Here is a 23,187-nt window from a genome sequence, read left to right on the forward strand (position 1 = left end):
TAACGGTAATACACACGTCGTCGCATTATTGTGGAACTGCTGTTCTACTATACCTCTAGCAACCCATACGTCAAACCTTGCCAAGCAAAATTAAATTTTATTTTGTCAACACAAAGTTCAAATTAGAATGGAACAGGAGACCTTTTTATAGGTCTCTGGGTGGCTAGAGGATACGGGCGTGTGTATTTGCTCTTCACATAGTATAAAACAAAGTCGCTTCCCCCTGTATGCTTAGATCTTCAAAACTACGCAGCGGATTTTGATGCGGTTTTTTAAATAGATAGAGTGATTCAAGAGAAAGGTTTATGTATAATTTGTTAACCCGTGCGAAGCCGGGGCGGGTCACTAGTTATATTAAAATCTAAGGTCGTCCAAGCGTGCAGCCGTACACACTCGCGTATGTCTCTGATAACCGTAGTACACACGTCGCTGCGTTATTGTGGAACTGCTGCTCTGCTATACGGGCGTGTGGATTCACCGCTACCTGTAGAAAAAGTTTCCTTTCAACCTTTTGAACGCCAATGACCGATATATCCGCACCGTAGGCTCAACGCCAAAGATCGATTAATCGGTCACAGACCACAGAGCAACATAGACCTACGTGCATATGCATAAAGTTCAATTACAGTTTTGACACTGCGGTGACGTGGCGTCAGCGTGACAGCTTTTGTGTTTGACACGGCGTCGAAAAGGTTAATCAAAGAGAGTTTGAAATAGAGGCGAAATAAATTATGTATAGTAGACACCCCTATAATGGGCGTGGAACCGGTAATGGGACACAAAACCACAAATCCTCTAAAATAATGATCTAAAAGTAGTTTATTTAACCACTCACATGATTCCAGCAACTAGAGTTTCAAGATTGCGCACCTCTAAAATGATCGTCGCAACTCGAGTTGCAAAAGGAGTGTATGCGGTTTTTTATTTATTATCTGTGAAGGGCTGCACAGATACGGTATAAACAATTTTTAAAACACAGACTACCAACGTGACAATATTTAAAAAATGTTTCAACCATATAGACACAACCACAGTATTTCTTATCTATTTTACTTTGCAAGTTGTTCAGGAAGTGCGATGTGTAAAAAGTTGCTGCGTGTTTTAAAATGCCTCAAGTATTCAAATTTAGATATTTCTATTAGTAATGTATATTAAACTACTCCGCGTTTATTGGTCTATTAGTTTAAAACTATATTTTAGACCTACTTAATATTGATGACCAAATAATATCACTTCAAAACAATAGTTCTGTAGATTCTTGACGTGTTTCTTATTTGAATGCCCTACATTTCTAAGATTACTAAATATATCTTGAGCAACCAATAGACATTAACTAGTTCGATTATTAAGTTACATTAATAAACCATAGAATGTTTTAAATCACTGTGTATTACACAGGATTAGCGATCAAAACATGTGACGGTAAATTGTAAGTACAAACCCGGCAACTGTGGTTGCTTAAAGCATTTCTGCATATCGTAAGGCATGTGGTGTACTAGACGCGTTGCATACGCGTTTTGGGATTTTTTTTACTACTTACTTATAATTTGTATTTACTAATATTTCTTTGCTATTTACATTGAATAAATTAAATAATTATACGATTAAATAAATAATTAATTAGGTATTACAATTTTAAAGTTCCTATTTCTGTTGAACATCTGCACCGCGCGCTGTTGTGTCTCCACCCTAAATGGGTAGCCATCTTTATTTTTGAGATGGAAGAAGTCAGTTTACCGGCTTATTTACGTTTGTAATCAGTATAATTTTATGTGTTAATAGTTATTATTGGTTTATTGTGCTTAATATGTTGTGAAGTGTGTGTTATGGTGGATGTATTAAACGTATTAGTGTAGTTATAAGTTAGTTCGGTTGTTGGTGATCGGCAATTATAAAAACACCAAAATTTAGTAGGTACGTAGATACTCTTTTGTTATTTTAAGTTATATAGCTACTATCATCGTTATAATTGCATAAGTTATGCATTTTATTTCAAGATTATTAGTGTCTTAAACTGTTTTTTACTATATTTTAGTACTTCAGTGTCTAAATTAGCCACAAAAAAAATCATGAACATAATATATAGTTTCACAGCAGATTGAGCAATTCGAAAGTTTCTTATCGGAATTTGAATTAGTTTTACTCGGCAATTTCATAGGTGAGCTATCAAGATGTTTAGTACCAATTAAAAGCTTATTAAGTCTTCTTTAAATTGAATACAAAAAAAAGATACGTTATCGATTTAGATTTTTAATTAAAAATAGTTTTCTACTATAACGCGGACATTATTTCATTGGGTCAACTTTGTGAATTTTTAATAATTATTTTTATTATAACAGCACAATGCTATAGTAGTAAAATAAATTCTTTGTTTCTTTATCATTAAAAAACCAAAAGAATCGTTGCAAATGCTTTAGCAGAAGTAAAGTTATCGATTTTTGAAAATATCATGACACTGTGCCGTCGTATCTGCGAAATGGCAGAGCAGTTCAGGTCACCTTTTGTTAAAATCGGAATCATGTGAGTGGTTAACACTGGCAATATTTTACCATAAATAAGAGTCATAGAGCTGTTTAAGTTTGACTTTTTATTAATTTCGGTTACTTTTTAAGAAATTGGCGCCAACCCAAAAGTAGTCGTGTCACTGAAAAAAATTACAAGTAAGAATTCTTAACAACTTCGCTAAGAGAGGTGAGTTCATATATTCAATTGTAATTAATGATTACTTGGTGTAAACTAAAATGTGTTTTGTTAATTGCATTTACGATGAGATAAGGTATACAACACACTGTGTTGCGACTCTAGGAGATGTATAAAAAATAGTGGTATTTTGCCCAATCCCATTATAGGAGCTGTAAAACTGCATACCTCCTATGATGGGACAATTTACATAATGATGCTTGCCATGCCGTAATTTCATGTTTAAACAATACAGAAGTATAATGTAGTTACGAACTACGTCAGGAGGTCTCCTCGGACTTCGGATAAATTAATATCGTTTATACAAAATTTTATTTAACTTGCCCTGTTAGTTTGTATGTTAGTTAGTGTGGTTCAAATCTTGGAAGTTGAATTTGAGCCACTTTCGGATTTCCGATTGGGTTGAAATTTTGGATACCTACGTATGCAAATCGGATGACAATGCAATATTATGATAACATGGACCTGTTCTCATGATGGAGACAGGAGGTGGCCGTGGGAACTCTGTGATAAACGCAACCTAATTGTGTTTGGGTTTGTTAGAATTGTCTCGATGAGTATTAGTTGGCTGTGGAAAGAAAAATACATGCTAAATACATAAAAGCTTATACCAAAAATTAATGATAACGAATTTTTTTGCCAAAAACTTATTCCCTATTCCAATATCTTATACTGATAGGGTATGTCCATTATAGGGGGCCATTACTGGGGTTCCATTACTGGAGATTTGGTGTCCATGACTGGAGAAAAAAAGCATAGTTTTAATTTATTAATTATGTGGAAACTAATTGCAGTATCTTTGATACAACACGCCTGAAACATGAAAGAAGGATAGTACATTTATCTTTTAACACGCTAAGCGATAGAACTTTTACATGTATCAGGGAAATATCACAAATACTCCAAATTTCCTCTTAAATGTCCCATAACAGGTGCCGTGTCCCATAACTATAGCCACAGTAAATTTACTGCCATCTTTCGACAGAAGATTAAAACTGTTAGAACGCCATTTGACTTTGATCCTTATTCTTTCACTGATAATTCTGTTAATTTGTTAAATATTGAAATTAACGCTATCTACTCGACAGTAGACCAAAGACACTATTCTCTATGCTTTTAATAAATACATCTATGTGTGTAGAGTCCGTCTAACTTTGCATCGACTTGAACAGAATAAAGTTTTTAAATGTCATTATGAAAAACTTACATTATTGATGACATTACCATACTTTGTCTTTGAAAATACTATGCAGAGTTTGCTTGGTCGAGCTCTACCACTTATCAATCGGTTGGAAAGAAATAAGTTTTTATTAGCTGATTTTGGCACTAAAACTAGGTATGTACTTTATATACTCTGTCAAGCAATTTCCGTCAGTAGAAAAGAGCGGCAAATTTAAAAAAATCTATAGGTAGTAGGTACGCGAAGGGTTATCAACTTATCATCCCATAGAAAATTTGAATTTCGCGCCTTTTTGCTACTGGCAAACTTGTTTGTTGTATAAGTGGTAAGTACTTATAGCTGGTCAAGCAGATCTTGTCAGTAAAAAAAGGCGCGAAATTCAAATTTTCTATGGGACGATATCACTTCGCGCCTACAAATTTCAAATTTGCCGCCTTTTTCTACTGACAAGATCTGCTTGACCAGCTATATATTATATTTTCACTTACTTAAAATAATACAAATCAGCTTAATGTAGCCAAACATTAAACCAGTCAGTGCCCGACTATAATCAGTCAATCGATTGACCTATATGACGAAATACAATGTGACCTTTAGGTCTGGACAAAGCTTGTTATCCCAATCTGAGGATAAAGCAAAATGTGTAAACATACTTTTATAATTAAAAGAAAACAAGAGCGGCTTAGGCTGAGTGATTTGACAATAAGCCGTGTGACGTTCAGTCCAGAGGGCCTACCGCGCCACGCTCGACGTGTTGCCTCCCTGTCACACTTACCTACGAATTTACAAGTGCGACAGGAGGCAACACGTCGGACGCGGTTCGCGGTAGGCCCTCAGTGTTGTTCGTCGTTACTTTCCGTTTAAGTCATCTCGGAACTTATGAATGATACATGCCTATAAATATTTTACTTTTCGGCGAAGGTAAACATCGCGAGTAAGGGTAACATTCCATTTCTGACCGCAGCTGCACTACTGGTACTGAACGCGTCGCTGTTACTGTCAATTTTCATAGTAAAATGAACATTAGTGCAGCTGCGGTTGGAAATGGAGTGTCACCTTAAACCTGCGTATTTCAAAGAGAAATGCATTGATGTAAGGTCAATGTGGCTAATTCCGCCATAGGGAATATTCCGTCTACTTGCGTTTTTCTCGAACAACGAACCAAATTGATAATTTCATCGACAAAAACAGCGATTGGTTTTAGTTTCAGCAATCAAAAGCAGATGGTTTATTTCCTACGATTGAAAATCAAAGAAATATACGCTCGTGGACGGAATAGCCCCTATAACGGAATTAGCCACATTAACCTTACGTATTTGTGGTTTATTTATTGACTGTCAAGATACGATCCTAGCTGACCAAAAAACTATCTTGCACCGTACTATAACCCTGGGCTAACCGGTTATACCTGGAGTTACCATGATTAGATTAGATTAGATATATTTATTTCTTAAAGAAAAAGACACAGTATTTTACACAACAGGATAAAACAAAGGCTTTCATTAAAAGATGGTTACCAGTCCAGTTGACACTGGGTTAACGGTTTAACCGCTTAACCCCGGGTTAGTGGTATAGTGTAACTGTCCTCCGAGTTACCTTAAAAGTGTAGTCACCCAACTCAACGTCGGTAACATCGACCCATTGGCAGTCGATGTTGTACATGTAAATGTCGGAGCAATTGACGGATATGCCTGCAAAAAGACAAGTCAAGCGTTAGGTCAGCAGGTGTAGGTAGGTAGGTAGGTAGGTAGCAGGGATGTTGCGGATGCCGATTTTTTGACATCCGCGGATGCGGATTTTTAAAGGCTCACATCCGTGGATGCGGATGCGGATGTCAAGATAGGTACATAAAAAACGTCAAATATTACATTTTAGTAATTCTAATTTCAAAAAACCGGCGAAGTGCGAGTCGGACTCGCGTTCCAAGGGTTCCATACATTAAGTCCAACTCATGCTTGACTGCTCATTTCTAATAGGTTTTTTTGGCTAATAACTAAATTACTTAGCACTTACGCCGGTGATAAGACGTTCCTGTACCGACCTGTTCCACATCCGCATCCGCATTAAACTCCGCATCGATTTTATGCGGATGCGGATGCAGATGCGGATATTGAAAATAATGCGGAAGTTCCGCGGTTGCGGATGCGGATATTCGCAACATCCTTGGTAGGTAGGTAGCAGGTACATAGGTAGGCCAGTAGGTATTGGTTTGAAGCGGCGCGTTCAGATTAAAAACAATATGGTAGTCTGTAAAGTCGGTTTACGGACGATAATTTTGCGTAATAACATCATAAGAAAACATTGATGAAAAATTGCATACTTTTATACGTTACCATGGAGATCTGTCCACAACGATACCATGGAGATCTGTCCACAACGTGACACTTTCGTGCATGCTACCGGTGTTCATCGATTTATAAGATATTATCACGTCAAAAAAAAACAACGGGTTGCACTCCGGGAGTGCCGACAGAAGTGAAAACTCAATGACATCTTACGTCTTACGTCTTACGCTCTCACGAGTTTAACATTTTTTCCCCATCACAAAAAGCACTTACACAGCGCCGCTAAAGAAGTTTTATTTAATGTATGCCTACTCATAAATGTAAACACGAAAACCACACAAAAGTAAATAACAAACTGGCAGATAACTACACTACATTTGATTTCCATCTTATAAATCGATCAACACCGGTAGTATGCACGAAAAAGTGTCACATTGTGGACAGATCTCCATGGTAACGTCATGGACAGATCTCTATGGTAACGTATAAAAGTATGCAATTTTTCATCAATGTTTTCTTATGACGTTATCACGCAAAATTATCGTCCGTAAACCGACTGTACAGACAACCATATTTTTTTATGCACAACAAAATGAAGCCACAAATCCCCCTTCAACAACAAAAGTTCACCGCACCCAATCATCGAACGAATTCAATTCATGCACCGATAATGGAAACTCCGTGCGCGTAATTAGTTATGAACTCATATAATTCAGAATTGGTTTTGCCTGCTGGGAATATAATAATTCTGCGTATTCTGGGAGTTCTCGGGATTCAATAAATAAATAATATAGCAGTTAATCACACAAATTAACCTTTTGAACGCCAAGAACACCTAAAGGTTACAGTCCATTTCCAACCGCAGCTGCACTACTGTTCATTTTACTATGGAAATTGAGAGTAACAGCACAGAATAAATAATAGTACTAAGTACAGAAGACTCACTCTCTAACAAAACGCGTCTGTTACGATCAGCACAGATATGGCCGCTAGGTGGTGACAGCACCACGCGCGGCTTATGGCTTTCCCCAAAATTGGGGCCGAACGGATGTACTTTTAGCTACCTGTAGCAAAGCGACGAAATCGCGGACTGAGACACGCTTGGTAATACAGCGACGAGTTCAGTACCAGTAGTGCAGCTGCGGTAAGAAATGGAATGTTACCCTTAAGGTGATCTACTAGTCGTGCCCACCGCGCCAACTGTGCGCTGTGTGTGCTGTGTGTGTGTGCCGCGCAGGTGTTATGGCGGACGCTGTCAAAGTAACTTCACACTTACAAGTAGGGTTTATATTAGCTCGCTTGCGCCCGGGATCTTGGCGTTTGAGTGATGTTTGTATTTATGACATAAAGGGTTAACTAAGTTACACAGTAAGCTCAATAAGGCTTGGTTGAGGGGTACTTCACAACGATATATCACTACTTACATCCTATACAACAAAGTCCCCCGCCGCGTCTGTATGTCATTATGTTCGCGAGTCAAAAACTACTGAACGAATTTTAATGCGGTTTTTCACCTATAAATAGAGTGATTTTTGGGGAAGGTTTAAATGTGTAATTTGTTAAGGTGCCGTGCGAAACCGGGGCGGGTCGCTAGTATAATATATAAGTACTGAAACACATAGAAAATACATTAGACTCAGAATCACACATGTAAATCGGATTCATAGGGTGGGTCAGTACCGATAATGCCATAGGTACATCGTCACGTCTATTTTTTTTTATGCATTTATTAATAGGCTTGTGCCTGCTTATTCACTACAGAGAGCGCTCCGCTCTCGGTCAATCGGTCAAACGAACTAGTTCGGTCTTTTAGTTCCTTTAGTTCAGTCGGTCGTTAAACTTGTTGAGAGCCGGGACTGAATAGGAATCGGTTTTACACTTGATGTTCTCCCAATATTTGGTAACTAAATATAATTCAATTTGTACGATATGATTAGGTCGATATTCATTAAAACACGTTAACACAATAAAAAAATTAAATATACTTATAGAAAATATTAGATTTTCCTCTAAACTTTTCGGGATTTCGTGAGTCACGTGATTCATTCATCTCGTTCGCACTTGTGCCAGCGACATTCTGAACCGTTTCGTTCCGACCGTTTTCTGTTTCACTCAGTCAAACGCTCTTCAATCCCACTGAACTAAAGGACCTAAAGACCGATTAAGAGCGCGCAAAAAGATTTAGTTCCTTTCAGTCCTTCACGCGACTTCATTCTTAACAGTTCTTAGTTCGCGACCGACACAAGCCTATTTATTAAGTATTTACAAAATAAAAATATAAATAATACAGAAATAATACCTACTAAATTAATTTAACATATACAGTGTGTGGCCTATAACGCGGGCGAATAATTAAAACGTAGATTCTACTCCTCAAACAAAAAGACTTTTGTTCAACAACTTTTTGAAATTATGTAGTCTTAAAATTGTCCCTTTTTCAAACAAACTAAATAATATTTTCAATGTACTTTAAATTCTGTCTAATTGACACTGCCCGTCAGTCTTGTCACCGTGCAGGCATAATCAATTTCGTAATACATTGCGTGTTCGATTAAATTTTAAAGTGTTTTAAAATACAAACCACAAGTTATTTTTAAAAGTAGCTGAACAAACATTGTCTAGTTTGAGGAGTAGAATCTACGTTTTAATTTTTCGCCCGCGTTATAGGCTACACACTGTATGCCATCTATTTCAGTTTACACTAAATGTAGTCAAAATAAGATATTAAGGAAGCGGAGAAGTTGGTATCAGCATAATCTAACAAGCATTCTCGGTTTTATGACGTCGCTTGCACAAAATATAACGTATCTCACACCAGGCGCTGGCAACGCGCCAGGAAAGCAATTTGAAACGGTCTAGGTCTAATATATCGCTCCAGAAAATTCTAGATTCCAGGCGCTGGCGACCTTAAAACTGTTAGATTGCAAATGAAAATGCTGTCGTGAAGGGTGTTATAATTTAATTTTGTCATATAAAATAAACATCCTGTAAGTTTTACTTCGCAAAAAATATATATTAGTTTTGTTACAGAGAATTATCAATATTTCTATTCTTATGACAATTCTACCAAAATGTCTAAAATGTTGTCACTATTTGCTGGGAATAATTTTACCTACATTCGTTTATATAATTGTAGCATTTCAATAGCGAAAATTTCGTGTCTAATTCCGTAGCGACTCAGCATCAAATAGTTTCGTGATAAAAGTAGGTAAGTACCTAACCAAAAAGATATCGGATCGCCTTTTTATTTCACAGACGAAGAGATTTGTGGAGTAATTACGCTGAGGCGAGGCCCATTTCGTAGTAAACAATATGTAATTATGTATGTTTTAAACCTTATATATCTACACTAAGTTTATCACGAAAAATAAATGATTTCTAGTTACTTCAGTTGTTACAAACCTACTCCGAACTAGAATAACTACCTGAATTAATAGAAGTCCGACTAGAGCTCAAAAAGCTGGCAGCTTTTTCGCATGACGTATTATTAGCATCGCAATAGAGTGGGGAAATGCTGCCAGCAACCTCGACAGCATGCCAAAGGGGCCAAATTTCTTAGAAGTATTTATTTTATTTAGTAGTTATTAGGTTTTCGTTTTATTTTATAGCTAAGTTAGTTTGTTTTAAAATTTTCCATATTATATATGTTGTAAATTATGTTTATTGTAATAAACACGTTTAATGCTCAAAAATGACGTCACGTGAATGGTTTGAGAGCGACTCAACGTCATATCTCACAATACACAAACGTCAGGGGCCTTTACCATGATGTCCTTATTGCGATTCTGTTTAGGACCTAAACCGAATTGCAAAGGGACGGAGTTATGCGACTTATATATGTCCTTTAGCAATTCAGTTTAGGTCCTAAACAGAATCTCAAATAATCGCATAAGGACATCATGGTAAAGGCCCCTGATACGAGTATTGTAATGCCGCGTTTGACATACCTACCTATAGAATTTTATTTCAGCCAATCAAAACTTTTTTAATAACGGCAAATTGTGTTGTACATGTATTGGGCATTATTCAAATTTGCGGGCGGGGTACATTTATGGAGTAGGTATAACTTTTAGTAATAAAATGTGTGTCAGATAAACGTCAGTCGTAATATGGGCCGTCTTCGAAGCCAAAATTGTATTGAGACTGTACCTTAAATAAATAAATAAATATTAGGGGACATCTTACACAGATCAACCTATCCCCAAACCAAACTAAGCAAAGCTTGTACTATGGGTGCTAGGCGACGATATACATACTTATATACATAGAAAACACCCATAATTCAGGAACAAATATTTATTTACCGGGATTCGAACCCAGAACTATCGGCTTAACAGGCAGGGTCACTAACCACTAGGCCAGACCGGTCGTAAGTGAATTAATTACATAGGTACCTTGATCTCCATAATTCTTGCAAGAATATTTCTTCTCCACACCCGGTAAGCAGGTATTGTCTTCTAGACAGAAGGAGGCCTTATGGCCCTCTGCCACTCTGTGCCCAGTCGCATTGAGGACATCAAACGTTGCAAATACTTCCATGCTGTGGTAGTGCCTGGGAATAGTGATCGGTTATTTCACATTTGTTTCGATAGGATTATATGTATTAAGGATGAATCACGCTAGACCGGGCCGGGCCCGGGCCGAGGTGTCGGACATGTCATTTTCTAAGACGTGATCGGTGATCACGTGGTGCTTCCGGCAGTTCGTTTTCTGAGAAAAGCACTTCGTTTTCTAAGGAAAGCACTTCGTTTTCTAAGGAAAGCACTTCGTTTTCTAAGGAAAGCACTACGTTTTCTAAGGAAAGCCCTTCGTTTTCTAGCTGGTGGTAATCCACATGACACCGATCGTGGAAGAATATGACTGAAAAAGCAGTCTCGCCCCTTGACTAATTTAAGCAGTCTCGCCCCTTGACTAATTTAGGATAGTCTATAATTAAAAAGGATTATTGAATCCCACAATGCAACACGATGGCAGATTAAAGAGTCTTAATAGTCCAACGGAGCGGCAGCTGACATTCACGGGGCCCCGGATCATAAGTGTGGCCTGAGTGGACGCTCGGAGCGGAGCGTTCGGCGGGGCGTGCAGCGTGGCGTCGGGCTCACAAGTAATTTGAGCAGCGTGCACTAAGGCCGCTCCTATACGCTTGCATTGGTTTAACATGCACGCCGCACGCCCCGCCCCGCTGCACGCCCAACTCGAGCATCCACTCAGGCCTTACACTAAAGGTTTTAACTTACATGTGACAAAGATGCCACTGCCACAGATGTTTAGGTAAGTAGGGCCGGAACTCATCGTTGCCGATGTTAAGAGAAGCCGCGGTGAACCGTAGTAGGCGCCGGGTCTCATACTGCCAGGCGGGATTGGTTTTTTGGATCTGATGAAAAAGTTAAGCAATTAAGGATGACTCACGATTTTTTATATTAAAAAAATACAGTTCAGTTTATAATTGATGACGTACACGACAATAATTGTCGTAATTGATGACGACAAATATTGTAATTTAAATTAATATAACGAATAAATCATTTTTATTTATTTATTTATTTATTTAAGTCATACCTATTTAAGGTGCTTCCATACAGAAAAAAAAGGTTATATCAATTATAACGCTTTTGTTTGAGCACAGCAGCTTTAAGGATGACCCAAGTTAGACCGGGCTGTGTCCGGGCCGGAGCTTCCGGAGCTTCGTTTATAAAACCAAGATAAGAGCGCACGGCCAACAAACTCTTATAAAGTTTGGCGAAATTTATGTTTTCGTACATGGTGCATGTGTTTTTAGTTTTTTTTATTACTTATTTAAAAAAAAATACCTCACGCGTCGATAGATGGTCATATGTTTGTAGTTATTTTGTGGAAGTTTTAATAAAATACGATAATAAAACATATTTATTCAAAATATATTTTAAGGAACTGTCTTATGGTGGTATTCTATCTGTCTAATTTCTTTGTAAGTAACAGTAAATGTGTATTGGCGTCTCACATTTTGCTTAGCGAGAGAGTGAGACGCAATGACATTGGACAAAGAAATTAGACGGGTAGCTACCACCCTTAGGGACCATCATTTGAAGCGGGAGGTATACGTAATGATACCTCATTACCGACTACCTACCTGACTACCGTCTTATCGTAGAATTTCCTACGCACACCCATGCTTTAGTTTGATTTTATGGAATAAAAGAAAAATGTAATAACAATTTATTTACATAAAACATATACATATATATATTATACAGTAGTACTACTACGCTAAATTAATAACTAACTTAAATCTAAAATAGGCCCTTGAGGCATTGTACCAAGGATGCTGGCGGCATTTCTTCTCTGTATCGCAATGCTGATACGTTGTGCGAGGAAGACGCCAGCTCTTCGGTCACCAGTTACGTCAACCAGACAATAATAATAAAAATAGAATCCATAGTGGAAGGAGCCCAAAAAATAATAGAATAATATTGAAGACTGCTCTGTCAAAAAACTGTTCGCCTCGGTAGCCAAACCAATCACGCCCACGCCCGACGTTAACATTTAACTATTCACTGACTTGAATAATCGTAAATAAGTCGGAACGATAAAATTATATTGCGAAGTTAGTTTTTTTTATATTTAACATAATGTTTAGGTCACAAGGGACCAGAGGGCTGGCCAATATTTTGCTCAACGCATTAGCATTGCGATTCAACGTGGCAATGCGGCCAGCCTTCTAGGCACGCTGCCCATCGGCAGTGACTTGGAAGCCGTTTTTTATTTATAAGGCGTTTATTTTAAGTTTATTTATAGATAGTTTATATTATTATTTTATTTAATGTTCCATGAATATACCTAATAAATTAAATATTAATAGTTTAATAATGTTCCTAAAAGAGCATATGCCCTTCTTAAAGGCCGGCAATGCACTTGCAAGCCAGGCAATTTGTCTCCTTGTTAGTCCTATATAATTAAAAAAAGCAAGCTGCTAAATCAAAAACTTAATGTTTAGGTTAGATAGTAGACACAGGGAGCAACGGCACAAAGTCTAAGTTTTATTGAAAATGATTTTAACCAAAACCAAAAGTAACAGATGTGAAAATTGCGGGAAAAATCAAATATATGACGAAAAAAAACGGTAATCCCATGGGAAACATACATGTTTTAAACGGAAAATATCGAGCCCCAAAAAATGTTAAATGTTTCAGAGTTCTCAATGTGGAAATTTCGCAATTTTGGATAGTTATCCGGTAGTTTTGGTTAGTTTAGTTATCTGCATAAAAAAACATACTTAATATAAGTAGGTGTACAAACTAAGTAGCTAAAACAGCTTATATACCTATTTTTATCCGTAACGCGACTTACAAGTTGTTATTTATTTATACTTATAAATTTAGTCAGTCTACATTTTTAAATAGGTAAGTCCAAATTAGACTTGAATATAATTGTGGTTCGACATTGTTTCGTCCTATCGGACCTCATCAATAAATTAAAAATACATATCAATTTTATTATTCCATTGCGAAATTTAGATTTGTAATATTTATTTAGATCATTGACATAATCTAAAGACCTTACGGGCAATAAGAATGGGGCCAGTATGTTAATATAGTATCCTCGTGCCGCCCACCATAATTATAGCCAACTTTGAATCTTATTGTATTTTCAATTGGGTTGAATTTCATTTGTTCGAAATTTTTACGTGACGTTTTTAATTACGGTTGATATTCCACCGAAACCATAGAGAAAAAAATACATAGAGTGCTCACTCCATACATCAGTTTTAGTACCAAAAAGACTATTAGCATCTAGCATCGAGTAGCGGAACTATCAGTACTGCTACTTGACAATAGATGTAGCACCGACCGGAAAGTCTTGAATAAGAGTTTCTGGTCGGTGCTACATCTATTGTCAAGTAGCAGTACTGATAGTTCCGCTACTCGATGCTAGATGTAGACACTGAAATTAATAATCTGAACTAATGTATGGAGTGAGCACTCTTGGCTTACTATATTTCTCTATGCCGAAACTGAGTGGTCATCCTATTGTACATTGGGCGGCTCGAGGGTATAGTACAGTCAAGTGGTGTCACGCATAACAGCAATATAAATTACTTGTATGGTACCTCGTGTGCGGAAGCGCTGGTGGCCTAGCGGTAAGAGCGTGCGACTTGCAATTCGGAGGTCGTGGGTTCGAACCCCGGCTCGTGCCAATGAGTTTACCGGAACTTATGTACGATATATCATTTGATATTTACCAGTCGGTTTTCGGTGAAGGAAAACATCGTGAGGAAACAGGACTAATCCCAATACGGGCCTAGTTTACCCTCTGGGTTGGAAGGTCAGATGGCAGTCGCTTTCGTAAAAACTAGTGCCCACGCCAATTACTGGGATTAGTTGCCAAGCGGACCCCAGGCTCCCATGAGCCGTGGCAAAATGCCGGGACAATGCGAGGAAGAAGAGAGGTACCTCGTATGCGGTCTTGCTCAGGCAGTTTTCTTCCATAGCGCATTGCAGAAGATACATAGGAACGTCTTGAAGATGTGCCGATCTTTCTATGGCTACGGTGTCTAACTCTAAATCTGCGAGGCGGTCTGTGCACACCACTGCTGCCACGTGACCTGCAAAAAAGGAAATATGTGACGTTATCTATGAAAAGGGACCTTATTGTCGATGGCGCTTACGCCATTATTAACGATGCTCTGATGTAAATACAATGCCGTGCGAAGATGAAGCCCAGCAGATGAAGATGATGCACAGCGGTGCAGCGTAAGCGCCATCGATAATAAGGTCCCTTTTCATAGATAATGCCCCATATTTTAATGTGAATTGGTAATACAGGATGCCTCGAGGCAGATTTCCGATTTCTAATTCAAATATTTGAAACATTTTAACCATACGTAACGTTATTGAAAAAAACTGGCCAAGTGCGTGTCGGACTCGCGCACGGAGGGTTCCGCACCATCAAAAAAATGTAGAGCAAAAAAATCGTGTTTGTTGTATGGGAGCCCCCTTAAATATTTATTTTATTTTATTTTTAGTATTTGTTGTTATAGCGGCAACAGAGATACATCATTTGTGAAAATTCAACTGTCTAGCTATCGCGGTTCATGAGATACAGCCTGATGACAGACGGACGGACGGACGGAGAGCGAAGTCTTAGTAATAGGGTCCCGTTTTTACCCTTTGGGTACGGAACCCTAAAAACATCCTGTAGGTAATAGAAAGGAGGCAAGGCAATATTTCCTTTGCATACTTAAACAATTTCATCTAATCTGAAGCCCGATTCAGTATTAACAACTTGTTACCGTTTTGATCTTAATTTTGATACGACCTTGAAGGTCGCTCTCGCTGATTGGTACATGCAAAATTAAGTGAAAGTCATGCGTGAGATGCGCACCAATCACCAATACGATCGTCAAGGTCGTATCAAAACCAGTTGTCACTCCACGATTGCGTCGCGTCGCTACAAGTACCTACAAGTACATGCGGCCCACACCAATTTTGGTGTCTAGCCATAGTAGTTGCCGCGCATCACTACGGAACGGACGCCTGTGCGCGTTTGCGCCACCTAGCGGTCATATAGAATAGAATAGAATAGAAGAAATTTATTCAGAAAACGCTTAAATTTAGGTATTACATGAGACAACAGAACTAATTTATTATTAAGCGTCACTGAAAAGGTCTCACTCAGCGTAATGTCAAGATACCATCTAAGGATCTCGACGCTGGTCTTCCGTGGAAACCCTTCCGAGAGAGCGCAACTACACGCTAAGGTACAAATTTTATATAAGTGCAAAAGTTGCAAGTAAATTTAATAAGGCTATAATTATTATTCAATTAAAAACTAAAATAACAAACTACGGTACCTAAACAGTCATTAATCTGGTTTATCTGGCTTACAAGGTGAAATAAATTATTTAGCAGGCGTTCGTTCTAGTAGGGATATATGGCACAGGAATATACCCATAACTATATTTTTTGTAAGGTTAAAATGTGTTTTTTAAATTTACATTTAAATGAACCAATTGATGGCGAGTTCCTTATAGGTGGAGGTATATTGTTCCAGCACTTCGTGGCAGAGTATTTAAAACTGCCACGAAATGCTGCGGTGCAGTGTCTAGGGCAAAGAAGACGTATGGCTCCCCTAATATGGCGTTGTGAAAAAGTTAACTTTTCATAGAGGTAGAGGGGCGTCATAGATTTTATAATGCCAAAGAGCATGCAAGCAAAATGCAGCGACCGCCGCGATTCCATATTCATTAACCCGCTATTATTTAAATAAGGAGTTACATGGGTTCGAGGTGGGATATTAAAACAAAAACGTGCACATGCGTTCTGCAGCCGCTGCAATAGTTTTTTGGTTTGGTACAATAGACATCCACCTATAACAATATCGGCATAGTTAAGTTTTGACAGAATCAAAGATTCACATAGAGATATTCTTACGTCAGTACTTAAATATCTACGTACACTATATAATATCTTAAGTCTATAAAAACATACTCTAGAGATCTCCAACACGTGGTTGTGAAATCTAAGCTTGCCGTCCATGAGTCCATATCTGTCGTAATAGACGCATTTTGTTAGAAAGTGAATCTTCTGTGCTACTATTATTTATTCTGTGCCTTAGCCAAAGCCAGTCGCGCAATGTCGTGGCGAGAGCGTAAGTGTTAAACCGTTAATACCCCAGCCGGCATTTTACAGCCTTTTAAATTTTACGTACGGAACACGCCGGGAGCCTAATTCGATTTTCGTAGCTTAAATGACCCCGATACCGAGGCTGTAATGATGTGCTTATACCAGCATTACTGGCAATATTCCCTATATTTCCGGTAATATTGGTAATATTAGTCAGAGTAGGTGCAATTAGACAGGTCAATTCAAACGTGCACTGACATCAACCCGATATTAGAACGATAAGTTTAGTATTGGAATCATACCGCGGTATTCGGAAAACAAGATCCATTCTAGACTAGAGAACGATACGATATGTACTAGATACGTTGTAGTTTAGATTTCAACTAGTTCTCTTTTGCAGCTCAATTCGGGCAACAAATGTCACTTTTACGTTAAAATATCGTAATAATATCTTGTGGAAATGGTTTAAGAGTATCTCCAGAATCGCACAAATGTCAAATTTGACAAGTAAGATCTTAAACATATCGTTGTCGTATCTTGGTGATGTCTAATAGACATCTAATGGATGTCTAGTTCAAAATCCGAATCGGGCCCATATCAGTTAGCTGTCATTCGCGCGTTCATTTCGCATATTTTGTTTAAGTTCGTCCTTATTTTTGTACATCGTGTCCTTCACTGAGTGCCACCTAGTCCACCCACTGGTCCTTACTGAAAATCAGCGTCGCGGAATGTGCCATGTGGCTCGTACCGTGACACCTACTGTTAGTTAGTTACACCTTACTCTTAGTTAGTTTTAAGGTTATGTTATTGTGCTAATAAATTCTTTCTTCTTCTTCTTCTTCATATATATGTATACGAGCGCGACGCCCGCGAGAATGACAGCTAAGAACTGATATGATTTTTTTCATAATTAATCACATTTAATTATCAAAAATGTAACATTATAAAAAAACAGAATGAGCAACAACAAAAACATGGCGCTGGTGCAGGGTGGAGGTAGACGGGTTAGGTATGGCTGCACCGTCATTGAGACCGAAGAAATGTTGGATGGGTTTGAATTTGAGCCGTGTCCCACGGATACACATGCTGGTGGCTCGGATTATCGAAATCATAATTTTGGATCTTAGCCGGCCCATTACTGATATGATTCCATGAATATCATTCTAATATCGGTTTGTGTCAGTCAAAATCTCGATCAGTACGGATATGATGGTCGTTCTTGTCTACGTGACAGCGTGATAAAACGGTGTCCGTCACTTTCTTTCCCACGGTGTTAAACAGTGACAGTTATTTTATCACGTGGATAAAGATGGATAAAGCTATCCATAATAGGCTGGCTGTACGGATATGATGGTCGTTCTTGTCTACGTGACAGCGTGATAAAACGGTGTCCGTCACTTTCTTTCCCACGGTGTTAAACAGTGACAGTTATTTTATCACGTGGATAAAGATGGATAAAGCTATCCATAATAGGCTGGCTGAGGCTAGTTACGGTTAGGTTACTATTGTTTAATTTTATTATTTTTAATTAATAGTATAATTATTACTGATATGGCGATATTTTCGGTAACGGGACTTACTGGCGATGGCACATTACTATGCTGTAATGAGTCCATGGCATTATACTAAATTGGTTTTTACTAAAAGGTTTTGTAATATTGGTTTCATAGTAGCTGCTAAATCGCTAATGTTAAATACCTCAAATCGAACATGCGAAAAAGCTATGCTAGATTTTTATATGATTGTTTCATATATGGCGGAATTGACGGAGTTTTCATCAACTAAAGAAAACCATCAAAATTGGGATACCTAAATACCTATTCACCTAATCATTTCACACCATGCAAGAAAATATTTAGATAGGTACCTACTTACTAAAGAATTTGTGGCAAAGCGTAGAATGCAGAAATTTCTGGACAACTTTTTAGAACAAGCATGTCAAAGTATTGGACTTAATAAAGAGCTTATTTGACTTTTCAGTCTAACTGCCCTTTGGCGCTAGTTTAGAATAAAAGGCAAAAATTGACAAAATTGAGGTTACATAAACTGTGTTTGACCATTTATCACCATAAACAAAACACCTTAAAAAGTGGGGAAAAAATCATAGTACTTATCATTGGTAACAACTTGATTGTGACTGTGAAGATTTGCGTGGCTTATAACTTCGTATTTGTACTTTAATAAATTGTAAGTAAACACCAATGAAACAGTAGCTTAACTATATTCATATCTGAAAATTGTATATTACCTAAATCTATAACTATAAAAAGGTTCAATTTCCCACTCACCCACATCCCCTGAGCACTTAACCGTCCCGATATCTTCATGACTGCACTGAAACAGACTCTTCTCATTCCCCTGGCACTCCACGCCGCTCAGGACGATCTTCGAGGCCCCAAACACGTTCGTTTGCGAGGCCTGCGCCGCGTACCCGAGGCCTAAATGCCGGCAGACGGTTATGGCCTCGTAGAGAGACCAACCGTCTGCGCAAATACTGCCCCATTCGCCGTTGTAGTATATCTGAACAAAGAATATATTAGTAAAATAAATATTTTAATAATTAGGAAATTACTTAATTTTAAGAGACTCGGCCGAATTTCATCTTCCCGTACGGAGTTTCGTTCTCATTTTAAAACTACGTATTGGATTGTAATGAAACTTTGCACATACAATGACATGAGGTATACTTGTCTATGCTTGTAATTAGTTTTTATATAGCTCTCAAGGATGACTCAAGCTAGATCGGGCCGGGGCCGGGCCGGAGTTACCGGCGCTTCGTTTTCTATGGAAAGCACCACGTGATTACCGATCGGCCGTCATAGAAAATGACATGTCGGACGCCTCGGCCCGGGCCCGGCTCGGTCTAGCGTGAGTCATCCTTAAGCTGGAATCTGTTATACGCCTTCAACCTTTATTAAGGTTGCCTTGAAAGTAACAGAAAGCTTCGTGTTTGTGTCGAAAGTTATTCAAGGTAAAATGTGATAAGTACATTGGTTATTCTCGGTTCCTGTAGCTCCAATGTTGTTTACGTCTCAATCAATTGCGAAGTTGTTATGTTTCAAAAAAAAACTGGCATAAGCAGGCGTGGCTCACTCCGCGATTTCGTCGCGTCGCTACACAAGTACATGCGGGCCACACCAATTTTTGGTGTGTATTAGCCATGGTCTAGCCATAGTAGTTGCCGCTCACCGCTACGGAACGGACGCCTGCTCGCGCTTGCGTCACCTAGCGGTCATATCTGTCGTAAAAGACGCGTTTTGTTAGAGACTGAATCTTCTGTACTATTATTTATCCTGTGCCATAAGTATTACTTAGTGGTAACCAGTCTTGTAATTTGAAAACAACTTTAATTAATTTTTGTTTGTATGTTTGAAAGGGGTACTTTTTCACGAACAAACATAAAATCTGCGCAATACTTCTGCCGATATAATAACTTCCAGAAAAGATGTTTACCGAGACAATGTTTGAAGCAAGTTTTTTTTCCTTGTTATGGACTTGAGGGCGGTGTTGCCCGTAGCCAACGTCAAGTAAATTGTTATTTGTTCTTCATTTTTATGGCTTTTAAGTTTCAAATTTATGGCTTCAGTCCAGTAGGACTATTTCGCCAGTATCAAGTTGGTATCAAGGTAATAGACAGTCAGTGTACAGTGACTTCATTAGCTCTTGTAAAGCGTTAGCCGGTTTTACAAGTAGCACGTGGACTGCCGGCCGTTGACTCCAAATTGGTGGTTAAACGCATTTCTAGATTAGTTCTCCATTCACTGCACACTACCACATTAGTTTACTGTATAATAAGCTATCGATATTACACTTTTAACAATATTAATGAGCTAAAAACAAAGGAATTAATCACGAGCCGTGACTATCAAGATGGCGCTTGAACCCGAAGTCCTCCAAGTTATTGCCTAATATTAAGTGTATAACTTGACAGACGGATATTCATTAGACAAAGTGATATTGTAAGGAAATCCACTTTATAGGAGTAATTGGATTTAATTGTATTATAAATACAATCTAATCTGCTGATAATAGTCTAGGGACTTGAAAGCTTCTTCTGTGTTCTTTTGATAAAATTCAACCCTTTCAAAGCTAAACCACAGAATAAATAATAGTACTAAGTACAGAAGCCTCACTCTCTAACAAAACGCGTCTGTTACGATCAGCACAGATATGGCTTTCCCCAAAAGTGGGGCCGAACGGATGTACTTTTAGCTACCTGTAGCAAAGCGACGAAATCGCGGAGTGAGACACGCCTGGCTAACCTATAGTTAATTCGAATAGGGTATTTGACTTCTAGTCAAATCAGTTTCTTTTTCAAACTGTCAAAACGATTTTGCTGCTATGGAATTTATATGAAACACTATCATGTGACGTCACAAACAAATTAGCTACTATTTATAGTTTACAGGTACAGGTACAGGTTTTAAAATAGAAATTGTCGCTGTAAGGGTGACGTGACCCTATTATTAAGACTCAGTGTCCGTCTATCTGTCTGTCTGTCACCAGGCTGTATATCATGAACCGTGATAGCTAGACAGTTGAAATTTCACAGATGATGTACCTGTTTCTGTTGCCGCCATAACTGCAAATACAAAAAATCACGGAACCCTCGGTGGGTGAGTCCGACTCGCACTCGTCCGGTTTTTTTATACACACATCACATACATATTCCTTCGATACTTATAATAATTTCATAAAGTTTACAGCCTTATATACGAGGGGTGTTCAAAATATTCTCGGTATGAGAATGAAAACAAACAAGTACGAAAAGTTTGATATTTTTATTTTTCAATATACTCCCCCCCTATGTTCATACACTTAAAAGATAGATCAATTATTTTTTTTAATCCCTCGTAAAAATATTTTTTATCTTTCGTGTAAAAATGCTCCTCCACTGCCGCCTTCAATGCTTCATCGTCAGAAAATTTATTTCCACGCAGATCCTTTTTAAGATTGGGGAGCAAAAAGAAGTCGCTGGGGGCTAAGTCCGGACTATACGGTGGGTGAGTAATAGTTTTAAACCCACATTCAACAATAGCTGCCTTGGCAATATGAGCAGTATGGACGGGGGCGTTGTCATGCAGAAGCAGAATACCTTTCGTTAACTTTCCTCGCCTCTTTTCTTTAATTACATCCTTTAATTGACGTAGAATGTTAGCGTAGTACTGTCCTGTGATATTTACACCTTTTTCTTTATAATCGATTAGTAATACTCCTTCACAATCCCAAAATATCGCGGCCATGACCTTGCCAGCTGAAGGGATGACCTTGAACTTCTTGGGATGAGCTGAACCCTTAATGTGCCACTGCATGGACTCTTGTTTACTCTCTGGGTCATAATGATGAACCCAGGTTTCATCTCCATTCTTTGCAGCACCTCATCAGGATTTTCACCGCACAGGTCAATAAAATCGGAACAACAAGCTACACGCATGTCTTTTTGAAGCCGAGTCAGCATTCGCGGAACCCATCTTGCACTTACTTTTGACATATTAAGATGGTCATGTATAATATCATGTACGGTACCAATAGAGAGATTGGTTACTTGTGCTATAGATTTTACCTTCACTCGACCATCTTCCAATATAAGTTTTTCCACTTTATCAATATTTTCTTGTGAAGTAGCTACTACAGGCCGGCCAGGTCTAGGGTCATCTTCAATACTCTCCCTTCCGCGTTTAAACTCGCTTGACTACTTTTGAATGGTAGATAAAGAAGGAGCAGACTCACGGTAAACACAATCCATTTCCTCTTTTATGGTTTTTTGATTTTTACCCTGTTTTGTCAAGAATTTTATCACGCATCGATGTTCTAATTTAGTTAACATTGTCAATTCGCACATGATGTTCATGTTTGTTCAGCAATTGCAGAAAAACAAAAGACTATCTCGGTTCGAATTATACTTTTTTTTAATGTCAATGAATAAACCTTAGCGGCCAGTAACGAAAGAAATTTTAGAAGAGGTCGTAAGATATCAATACCGAGAATATTTTGAACGCCCCTCGTAAATACTTCCTGACAGACGTGACGTCAAAAGCTTCCCTTTTAAAGTGTTTTCTTAATAACCCTTCAGTTGGTGAAGGGTTAAGCTGACTTTGACATCGCTACAGAGTTTCTTTAGTAACGAAACAACTTCCAATGATTTACGGGGTAAACAGAGGGGCTACCGCGAAAACCGAATTTCGCAAATTGCGGGCATTTATCTCTGTCATTCTAATTACGGCTTCATTGGAGTAAAAGAGAATGATCCCCTCAATTTGCGAAATTCGGTTTTCGCGGTAGCCCCTCCTCAGTGCGGTAAGTAGGTACTTTCAAATTAGAATTATTGGGAAAAGTTACTTTGTGACTTGTATTGTTCATATTAGTACCTACCTTGTGTTGGTAAGTAATTTATCATGGTCGTGAAAAAGACGACGAGACG

The 23,187-nt window shown here is 38.3% G+C and overlaps 2 protein-coding genes across 3 annotated transcripts in view; one reads left to right on the top strand and one right to left on the bottom strand.

Moving 5' to 3' along the window:
• LOC134657439 (ABC transporter G family member 20-like) overlaps positions 1-23,187 on the top strand; it is a 333,481-nt gene that overhangs the window by 89,368 nt on the left and 220,926 nt on the right. The window lies entirely within an intron of this gene.
• LOC134657464 (lysyl oxidase homolog 3A) overlaps positions 350-23,187 on the bottom strand; it is a 29,918-nt gene continuing 7,080 nt past the window's right edge. The window contains exons 4-9 of the mRNA XM_063513028.1: positions 19,055-19,286; positions 14,595-14,746; positions 11,403-11,539; positions 10,560-10,717; positions 5,477-5,571; positions 350-484 (exon numbers count right to left, since the gene is read on the bottom strand). Coding sequence (XP_063369098.1) covers positions 362-484; positions 5,477-5,571; positions 10,560-10,717; positions 11,403-11,539; positions 14,595-14,746; positions 19,055-19,286 — 897 coding nt within the window. The 3' untranslated portion in view covers positions 350-361. The remainder of the gene's footprint in view (positions 485-5,476; positions 5,572-10,559; positions 10,718-11,402; positions 11,540-14,594; positions 14,747-19,054; positions 19,287-23,187) is intronic.

This window comes from Cydia amplana, chromosome 20 (genome assembly GCF_948474715.1).
Source record: "Cydia amplana chromosome 20, ilCydAmpl1.1, whole genome shotgun sequence".
NCBI lineage: Eukaryota > Metazoa > Arthropoda > Insecta > Lepidoptera > Tortricidae > Cydia > Cydia amplana.